General features: G+C 42.4%; 3 protein-coding genes across 5 annotated transcripts in view; all 3 read right to left on the bottom strand.

Moving 5' to 3' along the window:
• LOC132230857 (guanylate-binding protein 6-like) overlaps positions 1-14,097 on the bottom strand; it is a 39,303-nt gene that overhangs the window by 12,917 nt on the left and 12,289 nt on the right. The window contains exon 2 of the mRNA XM_059688950.1: positions 2,147-2,342. Within this exon, the coding sequence (XP_059544933.1) occupies positions 2,147-2,336 (190 nt within the window). The 5' untranslated portion in view covers positions 2,337-2,342. The remainder of the gene's footprint in view (positions 1-2,146; positions 2,343-14,097) is intronic.
• The window catches only part of LOC132230859 (guanylate-binding protein 6-like), a 349,236-nt gene that overhangs the window by 333,903 nt on the left and 1,236 nt on the right, over positions 1-14,097 (bottom strand). The gene's annotated exons all lie outside the window — the stretch shown is intronic.
• LOC132230850 (guanylate-binding protein 1-like) overlaps positions 1-14,097 on the bottom strand; it is a 71,765-nt gene that overhangs the window by 56,433 nt on the left and 1,235 nt on the right. The gene's annotated exons all lie outside the window — the stretch shown is intronic.

The raw sequence follows: 14,097 nt of genomic DNA, 5'->3' as shown, positions 1-14,097 counted from the left end.
AGTGTAGTGACCTGGTATTCCTCCAGGACCTTGATTGGGCACGAACCTTTTTTTTTGTGTGTTTTTTTTTTCTGTTGGGTGGTAGAATCACAATTTAGGTATTGTTGTTTATTAGATTATAGTTTACTTTCAACATTATTTTTTGATAGTTTTAGTTGCACAGCATAGTGGTTAGGCAATCACATACTTTGCAAGGTATTCCTACTGATATTTCAAAGACCCAGCTGGCACAGTGTTAGTTCTTAAAATATTATTGACTAAACCTAGGTGTGTTAAAGTATTTCAAGGTGTGGGACTTCTCAGCCATGAGACATAACCTTGTTACCACCTGATGTTATTTTGAGTAGACTTTAACTGATATCTCTCCCTTGGGGTTCTCAAAAAAGAACTTTTAATTAATTTAAGACAGACAAGGCAAAGTATTCTCCCCTGATCGGTGATCTAGAATTTCTCTACAGGAAAGATGAAGAAAAAATGTTTTGTTGGAAGCAAATGGGAAAGATTATGAAGCAAAAAGGAGAAAGGGAGAAAGGGAGGAAAAGGAGAGAAGGAGAGAGACAGAAAGAGACTCAGTGAGAGGACAATTAGAGATATTGCTATTAATCATTGCAGTGCAGTGTATTGAGGTTTAACCCCTAATGGTGCTGAGCTAATGAGACACAAAGAAAGACATTTTTTTAAAAAATGGTGTGTGGTCTTCATAGAGAGAAATGAATTACAGGACATAGGCAGATTGTTCTAAAAATCAATAAGAACAAAAAAAGGCAACCCAATAGAAAAGAAAAATGACCTCAGGAAATAGGAAATAGAAAAAGAGAAAATTAATATGTGAAAAGATCCTCAAACTTATTTGTAATGAAGCAAATATGTGCACATATACAGTCATCAGATCATCAAATTTTAAAGTCTTTCACCAAAGTTTTATGAGGATGTGGAGAATTATCAATTACTGCTAATAAATGTATACATTGCATATAAAGTTGAAAAAGCTGTTTGAGAGTATCTAGAAAGGCTGACAACATATATACTCTATAACCCAGCAATTTTATTTCTGGGTTTGTCACACAAGGTAATACATGATCACCAGGATATATAAACAAGAAGATTCATATCAGCATCATTCATAAAAGTAAAAAACTAGAAACAAAACCATTGTTCATCAATAACAAATGGATAAATAAATGATGGTATCTTCTCACAATAGAATACTATAAAGTAGTGAAAATAAATAAATTATAGATACATATCACAAACTAGCTAAAACTTAAACTTTTTGTTGAGCAAAAGAAGCAAGACTCCAAAGAATACCTGAATGGATTACCCATTTTATAATATTTAAGCTATTCTTACAAATGCATACACAGCTTGTAAAACCATTTTTAAAAGGCAGAGTGAAAGCATGCAGCATGAAAATCGAAACATTGGTGAGCTCTAGTGAGGTGTCACAGGGTATACCTAGGGCTTTTGGGTGCCGGTGATGTTTTGTTTATTGATATGGACAGTGATTACATAGATGATCACTTTATATTTTTTAACTTTTTATATGTGTATGTTTTGTGCACTCTTCTGTGTTATAGTTCACATATTGAAAGGACTAGATAAAGAAAAAAGGGTATAATTTAGGAAAGTTTTACTCAGAAATAAAGCAAAAAAATGGACGGTAGTCCCATTGAGCTATGGGATATGTAGAATACTAGCATAGTTTTGTCTGTTGTTCATCCCATCCCTTTTTAAAAACAGGACATGTTGAATAATATTTGTGTTCTAGTTAAAAGGCCCTGAAGTTTAGGACAAAAGTGATGAGGGAAAAGAAGGAAATAATTGCTGGAGCTGAGCTCCACAACAGAAAGAGTGGACGGGTTCAAGAACAATGGGTAATTGCTTCTAGGCCTTTTGGCTAAGATCAAGTGTGGTATCAAGAACAATGGGTAGATCTTTGGATAGAGTGGGGAACCCCTTGTTACTGGCTCAAAGAGTGAGGTTTTGTGGAGCAATGGGGTTTAAGATATCTATTTGGTGGTGACAGTTAAAACTTTTTTTCAATGGAAGCAGTGGTGTTCCTTTTAAGATGACTCTGAAGGAGGTATGATCAGTCTGTGTTACCACTGTCTCCAAGCAAATGGCCCCGCCCCAGAACAACACTCACCATGGTTCTGTCCTGCCAGGCGGTTCATCAGGTAGGATTTTCCTGTCCGATACACACCTGCGATGGCCACCACCACCACAGGCTGAGAGATCTTGTCTAGAATCTCCAGTGCTGTTGGGTTTACTGTCAGCTGATTATTCTGATTTTCCACCAGACAGATGGGGTCCATCATGGTGTATCCAGAGGCCATGGTGAGCTGTAACCCAGAGGAACAAGTCAGTACAACACAAGATCCCAAAGTCATCTCTAATCCTATATATATATATAGGAGATATATATATATATATATATATATATATATATATATATATATATATATATATATATATGACTTGTGGCAGCAGGGACAGGAATGGATGAGGTGGGGCCCGCACTCACACTCACTCACAACTGCACATGCACAGACACACACAGTGCCCACCAGCTCACAGCCTCTTCTCCCTTTCTTTTCCTCCATCCCAGCTTGCTCTCAGAGCCTCTCTCAGAATGAGGCCCCAGGGCAGGCAGAGGGTGGAACTCTAATTAATTCCCTTTTTTAAAAAAATTCTTTATTAATTAAGGTATTACAAATGTGTCCTTATCCCCCCCATTAACCCCCACCCCCCACCCCTACTCATGTTCTCATCCCCCTGTTGTCCATGTCCATTGGTTTGGCTTATATGCATGCATACAAGTCCTTTGGTTGATCTCTTCCCCTTACCCCCTCCCTCCCCTCTGGGGATTGATAGTCTGATTGCTGTTTCTCTTTCTTTGGATCTGTCTCTGTTTATCAGTCTATGTTGTTTTCTATAATCCACATGCACCAGGTAACATATTGGGGATAAGTTTAGGCAGAATGGGATATATATATATATATATATATATATATATATATATATATATATATATATATATATATATATATATATATATTAGAGGCCCGATGCACAGAAATTTGTGCACTCGGGGGGAGAGGGAGTCCCTCAGCCCGGCCGGTGCCCTCTCACAGTCTGGGACCCCTGGGGAGATAACGACCTGCTGGCTTAGGCCTGCTCCTGGGTGGCAGAGGGCAGGCCCAATCCCTAGGTGCAGCCCCTGGTCTGGCTCAGAGCAGGGCCGATTGGGGAGTTGGGGCGCCGCCCCCTTTCATGAACAGAGCAGGGCGGATCGGGAGGTTGTAATGCCACCCTCAGTCATGCTCAGGGTAGGGCCGATTGGGGGGTTGGGCACCGCCCCCTGTCACACTCAAGGCAGGGTCGATGGGGAGGTTGCTGCGCCACCTCCTGTCGTGCACAGAGCAGGGCCAATCAGGGCGGTTGGGGCTCTGTACCCTGTCACGCACAGAGCAGGGTCAATCAGGGGATTGGGGAGCTCCCCCCTGTCATGCACAGAGTAGGGCCGATAGGGGAGTTGGGGCACCGCCCCCTGTCACACTCAGGGCAGGGCCGATCAGGGGGTTGGGGCACCGCCACTGTCACATTCAAGGCAGGGCTGATGGGGAGCTTAGGGCTCTACCCTATCACACACAGAGCAGGACCCGAGGGGGGTGGTTGGGGCGCCGCCCTCTATCACCCACAGAGCAGGGCCGATCAGGGGGTTGGGGCACTGCCACTCTCACACTCAGGGCAGGGCCGATGGGGAGGTTATGGCTCTACCCCTTAACACACAGAGCAGGGCCCATGAGGGATGGGGGGTTGGGGCGCTGCACCCTGTCACACACAGAGCCGCAGGGCGATCAGGGGGTTGGGGAGCTCCCCGCTATCAGGCACAGAGCAGGGCTGATCAGGGGGTTGGGGCGCCTTCCCCTTTCACACACAGAGCAGGGCGGGTAGGGAGGTTGTGGCCCCGCCCCCTGTCACACACAGAGCTGCAGGGTGATCAGGGGGTTTGGGCCCTACCCCCTGTCACGCGGATCCCGGTGCTGGGAGGCATATTACCCTTTACTATATAGGATAGAGGCCTGGTGCATGTGTGGGGCTGGCTGGTTTGCCCTGAAGGGTGTCCTGGATCAGGGTGGGGGTCCCCACTGGGGTGCCTGGCCAGCCTGGATGAGGGGATGATGGCTGTTTGCAGCTGGTCACACACCCTTCAGGGTGGGGGTCCCCACTGGGGTGTCTGGACAGTCTGGGTGAGGGGCTGAGGGCTGTTTTCAGGCTGGGACTGAAGCTCCCAACTGCTCCTTTTTTTCTTTTTTTTCTTCTTTATTCTGGGCCAGGTTTAGCTCTGGCTCCAGCTCTGAGGCCTCTGCTGCTGAAAACAGGTATCTGGTTTGTTTAGGTTCTATAAGCGAAACTCTGTATCAACTCCAGCTCTGAGATCCCGGCAGGCTGAAAGCTGGTTTCTGGGGTTTTGTTTAGCTTCTATATTTGTTACAATGTTTCTTAAACTGCAAGCTCAGAGGCCGGCAAGGCAGGCGGGGAATGTTGGAGTCCTCCTTGAAGCAAGCAAGCCTCATCTTAGTTTCAACCTGCCTGGCTGCCGGCCGCCATCTTGGCTGGCAGTTAATTTGCATATCTCCCTGATTAACCAATGGGAAGGGTAGCAGTCGTACGCCAATTACCATGTTTCTCTTTCATTAGATAGGATATATATCTCCAGGGTCCTTCACATCCACAACAACCAAAGGCTCAACCTAAGCCCAGGCTCCATGGGAGGCAGGCTCTGCTGGGTGGGTACTTGTGGCAGCAGGGACAGAATGGGGGAGGTGGGTCACACACTCACACTCACTCACAATCGCACATGCACATACACATACAGCGCCCACCAGCTCACAGCCTCTTCTCCCTTTCTTTTCCTCCATCCCAGCTTGCTCTCAGAGCCTCTCTCAGAATGAGGAAACAAAACAGACTGGGCCTAAAGAGGCCTAGATGGAAGGGAGGGTGGGCAGAGGGTGGAGTGGCCTCCATTGGCCCCGCTCCCTCCCAGTTGGCAAAGAGGAAGAAGGAGACAGGGAGGCCTGGAGGATTGATGAGAAAAACAGAGAGAGACAGGGACTGGGAGAGACTGGGATGCATAAATGGAAACAAAACAAACTGAACCTGAAGAGGCCTGGATGGAAGGGAGACCTATGGGGGCCAGGAACTGAATTGTTTCTCCAACCCATCCCCAACTCACCTGTGGTGCTCAGAAGTGAGCAGGAGAGCCAAAGCCACAGGTAGGGATGGAGAAGAGTGCCCTCTCCTCTGGAGACTCCCAGTATCTTCAAACTGCCTCCCAAAAGTGTCCCAAGTCCCTCTTTCGCTCCATGCCATGGCAGCAGTGAGTCCCAGGTCACCACAGGACCCATGGCCCAGGCCTCTCTGCTGAGGCACCAGGAGAGGCAGTGCCCAGCACTCACACTCACTCACAAGTGCACACGCACAGACACACACAGCGCCCACCGGCTCACAGCCTTTTCTCCCTTTCTTTTCCTCCCTCCCAACTTGCTCTCAGAGCCTCTCTCAGAATGAGGCACCAGAGAAGGCAGAGGGGAGAGCTCTAATTAATTCCCTTTTAATGTGCATGCATTTCATGCACCAGGCCACTAGTGTGATGCATAAAAGGAATAGAATGAGCAAAACAAAACTCTGATGATGGAGCCTTGAGGACATTAACATATTGTGGGTAGGTAGAAGCAGAATGGGACATGCAGGAGACAGGAGTGATCATAGAAGATAACTGGAGTTCCAGAATGATTTGGTTTCTCATTAACTGCATATATTTTCTGAGCACCTACCATGTTCTGGGCACTGTTCTAAGTGCTGAGTATCAAGTAGTGAACAAAATAGATGCCGATTCCTGCCTCACGGAGCTTTATTCTCATGGGAGGAGACAGACAATACAGAAAGCAAATAAGCAACATGCATGGTATGTGTATTTTAGATGATGGCAAGGGTTCAGAAAAAAAAACAAGCAGGAACTGAGATAGGGAGCACGGGGGCTGAGTTTAAATACAGGGTGGTCAGAATAGGCCTCTCAGAAAAGGAAAAAGAAATGTGCTCTGTGACCTTGAAGAGGAGAAATGTAGTGAATACTGGGAGCTGTAGCAGTTGGAGGAAGGGAGACATTCAGAGGAAAAAGAAGACAAGAAATGAGGCTTGCTCTCAAAACACCACGATACAGATCTTTATAGGACCCAGGTGCCACTGTGAATGCAGGAATTCATTTATTTAAAACACAATAAAAAGACATTTTTTGTTTCTGGGCTGACAGGGAAGAGAGGCTGTAGCCAGGGTGTTTTAGGGTGTGCCAAGAGCTGCCAGAGTCCCATAGCTGGGAGAGGTCCTACTTTACTGTTTTCATCACAGTGGGCATTTCATGCAATCAAGGGACAGAAAGCAGTTAAAGTGCTTTGACTGTCCCTTCACTTTCTCAAAGACAATCCTAACCAACATTCATATGTTCCCTGCTCTCCTAGCTGTGTGCATTGGAAAGAGTAATTTTTCTGTCTCAGCTTGTTCTTCCATAAAATGGCTCCCCTAAAAATAACACCCTCTTTGCCATTAAGATGATTAGGGATAGAGCTGGGTAATGATTAAGGAACCAGCTCTGGGCAGTGGACTTCCCCAAACCAGTTTTAAGTGCAATAGAGAAAATAAACTTTAGCTACTGGACAGAGAGGCTGTATAGCCCCAGATATTAGAGGTTGTTTGTAGTTTGCATTCATCTCCAGGGATTTGTTGCTGGAATTTGTTGGGATTAGTGGTGGTTCTATTGGAGTTTGCTCCTCATAGAAATAATCTCTTCCCCTCTTCTACTTCATTCTCTCTTTTCGCTCTTTTTTTTCCCCTCCTTTTTCCCCAAATTCATTTTTGCACTCCTTTTCTTTCTTTTTTTTCTTTTCATTTTCCTCTTTTATTTTGTTCACTTCTTTCTTTCTTATCCCCTAACTCTCTTAACTCAGGTGGTCACCTTTATTTGGGGTTATTAATATTGTGAATACATTTGTGTTCAGTACCTGGTACGTTGTGCCTTGTTGTGTTGTATTTTGTGCCTTTAAATCAACGCAGCAGATCCAAGCAACAGCAGCCTCCTGATCACAAAACCCTCTGTCTGAGGAACAGCAGGTGTATGTGAAGCATCCCCCCAGCAGCCAGAAGAGACACCACAGCTGTGAACAGCACCCACCAGAGGAGCTGCTGCCAACTGAGGAGCAGCTGCTGCCACAACTGCCCGAGGAGCAACCACAGACCGAGGAGCCACTGCCACCAGGGAGCAGCCAATGAATGACTCAACATCTAGATATATATGTGAGATCAAACATCGGTAGGCAAAGGAAACCCCCAAAGGAAAGAAAAGGAGGGCTTGCCAGAAAAGCAGCTAAACAATACAGACGCATGCAACATGACAGAAAAAGAATTCAGAATAAGGGTCCTAGAGTGCATAAACTGGATGGAGGAAAAAATCAACAACTTTTGCAAGAAAAGACCCAATAAGAAATGCAGTGTGATGTAGCTGCAATAAAAAAGCACCATTGAAAGTTTCAACAGTACACTAGGAGAAGCGGAGGACTGAATTAGTGAATTAGAAGACAAGGAAGAAAAACACATACAAACTGTACTTCAATTGGAGAAAAAAATTAAAAGACAGGAGGAGAGTCTAAGGGAGCTTTGGGACAATATGAAATGAAACAACATACGAATAATAGGGGTGCCAGAACAACAGAAAGAGGAACAAGGATTAGAAAACCTATTCGAAGAAATAATATTAGAAAACTTCCCTGAGGTGGGGAAGAAAAAAGTCACACAAGCACAGAGAGTCCCAAACAGGAGAACCCAAAAAGACCCACACCAAGACACATCATAATTACCATGGCAAATGTTCAGGACAAAGAGAGAATCTTACAGGCTACGAGAGAGATGTAAAGTTACATACAAAGGATCTGCCATTAGATTATCAAATGATTTCTCAACAGAAACACTTCAGGCTGGAAAGGAATGGATGGAAATTTACAAAGTGATGCAAAGCAAAGGACTGAATCCAAGAATACTCTAACCAGCAAGGCTATCATTCAAAATTGAAGGGGAAATAAGAAGCTTCACAGACAAAAAAAAGGCTAAGGGAGTTTATCACCACCAAGCCAGCAATGCAAGAAATGCTAAAGGGACTGCTGTAAAAAGAAGAAATAAAGAGCTCAGAAGGAAAGCAGCCACACGCAAAAAAGAAATGGCTACATACAATTACCTTTCAATAATAACTTTAAATGTAAACAGACTAAATGCTCCAACCAAAAGACATCGAGTGGCTGAATGGATAAAAAAATCATGACCCATACATTTGCTGTCTACAAGAGACCCACTTCATTAGAAGGGAGTCACACAGACTGAAAGTGAAGAGATGGAAAATTATCTTTCAGGCAAACGGAAAGGAAAAGAAAGCTGGGGTAGCAATACTTATATCGGATAAAATAGACCTCAAAGTGAAGGCCATAACAAGAGATAAGGAAGGCCACTTCATAATACTAAAGGGATTAATACAACAAGAAGATATAACCCTGGTAAACATATATGCACCCAATGCAGGAGCACCCAAATACATAAAAAAAAAATCCTGGAAGATATCAAAGGAGAGATTGACAACAATACAATCATAGTAGGGTACTTTAATACACCACTGACATCACTAGATAAATCCTCTAGACAAACAATCAGCAAAGAAACAGCAATCCTAAATGACTCACTAGATCAGATGGTCTTAATTGACATCTACAGAACACTTCACCCCAAAGCCACGGAATATACATTCTACTCAAGTGCTCATATGACACATTCAAAAAGAGACCACATATTGGGTCACAAACGAAGTCTCCCCAAACTCAAGAAGATTGAGATCATGCCAAGCATCTTCTCAGACCATGATGGCATAATATTAGATATAAACTACAATAAAAAGAACCCAAAATACTCAAACACTTGGAAGCTGAATAGCATGTTATTAAATATTGATTGGTTTACCAATGAGATCAAAGAAGAAAATAAAAACACCCTGGAAAATAATGACAATGAAAACACTACAATCAAAAACCTATGGGACACAGTGAAAGCGGTCCTGAGAGGGAAGTTTTTAGCTCTACAGGCGTATCTCAAAAAACAACAAAAAATAGTAGTAAATCATCTAACTCTACAACTCAAAGAATTAGAAAGAGAACAACAAGAAAACACCAGAGTGAGCAGAAGGAAGGAGATAATGAAGATTAGAGCAGAAATAAATGACATAGAGACCAAAAAAACAACAAGACAGAAAATCAATGAAACCAAGAGCTGGTTCTTTGAAAGGATAAACAAGATTGACAAATCTCTAGCCAGGCTCCCCAAGAAGCAAAGAGAGAGGACCCAAATAAACAAAATCAGAAATGATAGAGGCGAAATAACAACAGACCCCACAGAAATACAAATGATTGATAAAAAATACTATGGACAACTCTACTCCAACAAACTAGACAACCTGGAGGAAATGGACAAATTCTTAGAAAAATACAACATTCCAAAACTTGATCAGGAAGAATCTAAAAATCTCAATAGGCCAATAACTATGGAAGAAATTGAAGCAGTCATCAAAAAGCTTCCAGCAAACAAAAGCCCAGGACCAGACGGCTTCAGAGGGGAGTTTTACCAAACATTCAAGGAAGAACTAAAACTTATCTTCCTCAGACTACTACAAAAAATTCAAGAGGAAGGAACACTTCCAAGCTCATTCTATGAAGCCAGTATCATCCGAATACCAAGACCAGGTGAAGACAATACAATGAAAGAGAATTACAGGCCAGTATCCCTCATGAACATAGATGCCAAAATCCTCAAAAAAATCTTAGCAAATCGGATCCAGAAGTACATCAGAAAGATCTTACACCATGACCAAGTAGGATTTATCCCAGGGATGCAAGGATGGTACAATATCCACAAATCAATAAACGTGATACATCACATAAACAAATTGAAAGAAAAAAACCACATAGTCATATCAATTGATGTAGAAAAAGCATTTGACAAAATCCAACACCCATGTTTGATAAAAACTCTCAGCAAGGTGGGAATAGAAGGATCATACCTCAACATAAAAAAAGCCGTATATGACAAGCCCACAGCCAATATCATACTCAATGGGCAAAAACTAACACCATTTCCCCTAAGAACAGGAACAAGACAGGGATGCCCACTCTCACCACTCCTGTTCAACATAGTACTGGAAGTATTAGCCATTGCAATTAGACAAGAAGAGAAATAAAAGGCATCCAAATTGGAAAAGAGGAAGTAAAACTGTCCTTATTTGCAGTCGACATGACATTATACATACAAAACCCTAAAGACTCCATCAAAAAACTACTAGACTTAATACATGAATTTGGCAATGTTGCAGGATACAAAATTAACCCCAAGAAATCTGAGGCATTTCTATACACCAATAGTGAACTTTCAGAAAGAGAGATTAAAAAACAATACCATTTACCATCGCACCAAAAAAATTAAGCTACCTAGGAATAAACTGAACTAAAGAAGTAAAAGACCTCTACTCAGAAAACTACAGGACCTTGATAGAAGATATAGAGGAAGACATAAACAGATGGAAGAACATACCGTGTTCATGGATTGGTAGACTCAACATCATTAAAATGTCCATACTACCCAAAGCAATCTATAAATTCAACACACTTCCCATTAAAATACCAACAGCATACTTCACAGATCTAGAACAAACTCTCCAAAAATTCATCTGGAATAAAAAAAGACCCCGAATAGCTGCAGCAATCCTGAAAAAGAACAAAGTAGGTGGGATCTCAATACCAGATATCAAGTTGTATTACAAAGCCACTGTTCTCAAAACTGCCTGGTACTGGCACAAGAACAGGCATATGAATCAATGGAATAGAATAGAGAGCCCAGAAATCGGCCCGAACCAATATGCTCAATTAATATTTGACAAAGGAGGCAAGAACATACAATGGAGCCAAGATAGTCTCTTCAATAAATGGTGTTGGGAAAATTGGACAGATATATGCAAGAAAATGAAACTAGACCACCAACTTACACCATACACAAAAATAAACTCAAAATGGATAAAGGACTTAAATGTACGACGCGAAACCATAAAAATTCTAGAAGAATCCAAAGGCAACAAAATCTCAGACATATGCCGAAGCAATTTCTTCACTGATACAGCTCCTAGGGCACTTGAAACTAAAGAGAAAATGAACAAATGGGACTACATCAAAATAAAAAGCTTCTGCACAGCAAAAGAAACCATCAACAAAACAACAAGAAAGCCCACTGTGTGGGAAAACATATTTGCCAATGTCATATCTGATAAGGGCCTAATCTCCAAAATTTATAGGGAACTCATACAACTCAACAAAAGGAAGATAAACCATTCAATCAAAAACTGGGCAAAGGATCTAAATAGGCACCTTTCAAAAGAGGATATTCAGAAAGCCAAGAGACATATGAAAACATGCTCAAAGTTACTAATCATCCGAGAGATGCAAATCAAAACAACAATGAGGTACCATCTCACACCTGTCAGACTGGCTATCATCAACAAATCAACAAACGACAAGTGCTGGAGAGGATGTGGAGAAAAAGGAACACTAGTGCACTGCTGGTGGGAATGCAGACTGGTGCAGCCACTATGGAAGACAGTATGGAGTTTCCTCTAAAAACTAAAAATGGAACTCCCATTTGACCCTGTGGTCCCACTTCTAGGAATATATCCCAACAACCCAGAAACACCAATTAGAAAGGATATATGCACCCATATGTTCATAGCAGCACAATTCACCATTGCTAAGATCTGGAAACAGCCTAAGTGCCCATCAGTCGATGAATGGATTAGAAAACTGTGGTACATCTACACGATGGAATACTATGCTGCTGTAAAAAAGAAGGAACTCTTACCATTTGCAATGGCATGGATGGAACTGGAGAGCATTATGCTAAGTGAAATAAGCCAGTCAATGAAGGAAAAATACCACATGGTCTCACTCATTTATGGATAATAAAGACCATTATAAACTTATGAACAATAATAGATACAGAGGCAGAGCTGCCTCAAACAGATTGTCAAACTGCAGCGGGAAGGCCGGGAGGGTTGGGGGGCAGGAGGGAGGGGGGTAAGAGATCAACCAAAGGACTTGTATGCATGCATATAAGCATAACCAATGGACATAAGACACTGGGGGGTAGGGGAGGCCAGGGGATTGCCAATGGCAGGAAAGAAAAGGAGACATATGTAATACTCTTTGTAATACTTTAAGCAATAAAACAATAAAATAAAAAAATAAAATAAATAAAAATAAAAATGTTTTGCCCTAAAAAAAAAGTAGATGATTAGGAAGATGAAATATATGATGACATTTATAATGCTCTTAAAATCATGTGTTGCATACTGAATCCTATGTTTGTACTGATTAAAAATTGAGGGTCTAAGAGGGCAGGGAAGTTAAGTTCTAAATGAAAGTGAAGATTTGGCTTTGGACTGAACAGTGATATCCCTTAATCCAGTTGTGAGCATGTGGAGGACACATCCCATGAGGAGGACTCTGGCAGGACAGGAGCAGCAGTAACAGCTGGGAGGAAGGACACTGAGAGGAGTGGGGTGAATCCTATGGGAGGAACCCAGAGCAGCCCTGGGATGTCTGAGCACAGATTCTGGAGTGGTTACCAGGGTTCAAACCCCAGGGTTCAAATCACTTGCTGTTAGTGAGACCTTGAAAAAGGATCTTACCTTGTGAGCCTCCATTTTCTTATCAGTGTGATAGATAACGCAAGAATTCCTGCCTTACTCTTCCCTGTACAGACTGGTAACACACAGGGTCTCAATAATTAACAGACTTTTCCAGGATTAATGTAGTGTTTAACAATGAGCAAGTTAGGCAATGTGTTGAAATGTGTTAATCTGTTCAGTAAACTGCAAATTGCAAAGATATAAGGTGTCTAAAATCTTTTTCTCAGAAAATAACATAAAAATTTTGAACAACATTCTCCATTCCATTTCTGTGTGTGTGTGTGTGTGTGTGTGTGTGTGTGTGTGTGTGTTTTCTTTTCTAAAGGTTATTGGGAGCAGAGATGGGGAGTAAATATTTGTCTTCTAAGCTGTGTTTTAAGCAGGAGGAATTGCAGATTTTTCTTCTTGGACAGAATATTTAAAATTTCGGTAGGAATAAATTACAACAAAATTTTTAAAAATAAAAGTAAACCAAAACACCCAAACCAAAATCTGTTAATTTCAAATAAAAAAGTACAATGAAATAGTTCTCCTGTATGGAGTTAGAGATAGTTTCCAAAGTTCCTCCTCAGGACAGTCGGTCATCTGAAGTGATGGTGAAAACTGCCCCAAGCCTTGACTTCTCAGCAAGTATGACAAGGTATTCTATACAGTTCTTGTATGGACCACACATGAGAAACAACGCCTGGTAAACAAACATTATTAGACCTTATAGTCATTTCTAACAGTTGTTGATGAATTGAATTTTTCTATATCACACAGCTTTGTACTGTCTTTGGAATATTAAGTATTGTTAAGTACAAAAATAATCAGAGTCAATCTTTCAGGAATTAAATTGTCTGTAAATTAAGAACCACCTTTTCTCTCAGCTTCTCCAGTGCCCGGAGGAGGGCTTGGGAGGAGGTGATGGTGTTTTGGTGCTGCTGACAGGTGAGAAGATCTCAGCTGTCCAAGCTCTTCCCTGTCTCTGAGGAGGGACAGAGCGATGGAGGAGGGACCAGGAGCCTCTGCAAGTGGATGGGGTTTACTCCATCAATCCCAGGCAGGGTTTAGCCCCTTTTGGCATTTGCGGGAGGATGTATTCCTCCTCCTCCCAAAGCAGGGCTGTTCGTGTAGCCCTGGGAGGGTGCCAAAGGGGCAGCTTATCCCTGTGACAATGTGGATGAGGGCTGGTTGCCTCACAGAGGCCTCTCATCTAAAGGGAAGGCCTGAGCTGCTGGTAGTCAGGCCCAATACTAGCCTCCTGCTGCCCTCTTACCCTCCAGTGCCAAGCCTGT

This window comes from Myotis daubentonii, chromosome 3 (genome assembly GCF_963259705.1).
Source record: "Myotis daubentonii chromosome 3, mMyoDau2.1, whole genome shotgun sequence".
In the NCBI taxonomy this organism is placed as follows: Eukaryota; Metazoa; Chordata; class Mammalia; order Chiroptera; family Vespertilionidae; genus Myotis; species Myotis daubentonii.
This window is presented reverse-complemented; position numbering and strand designations above follow the sequence as displayed.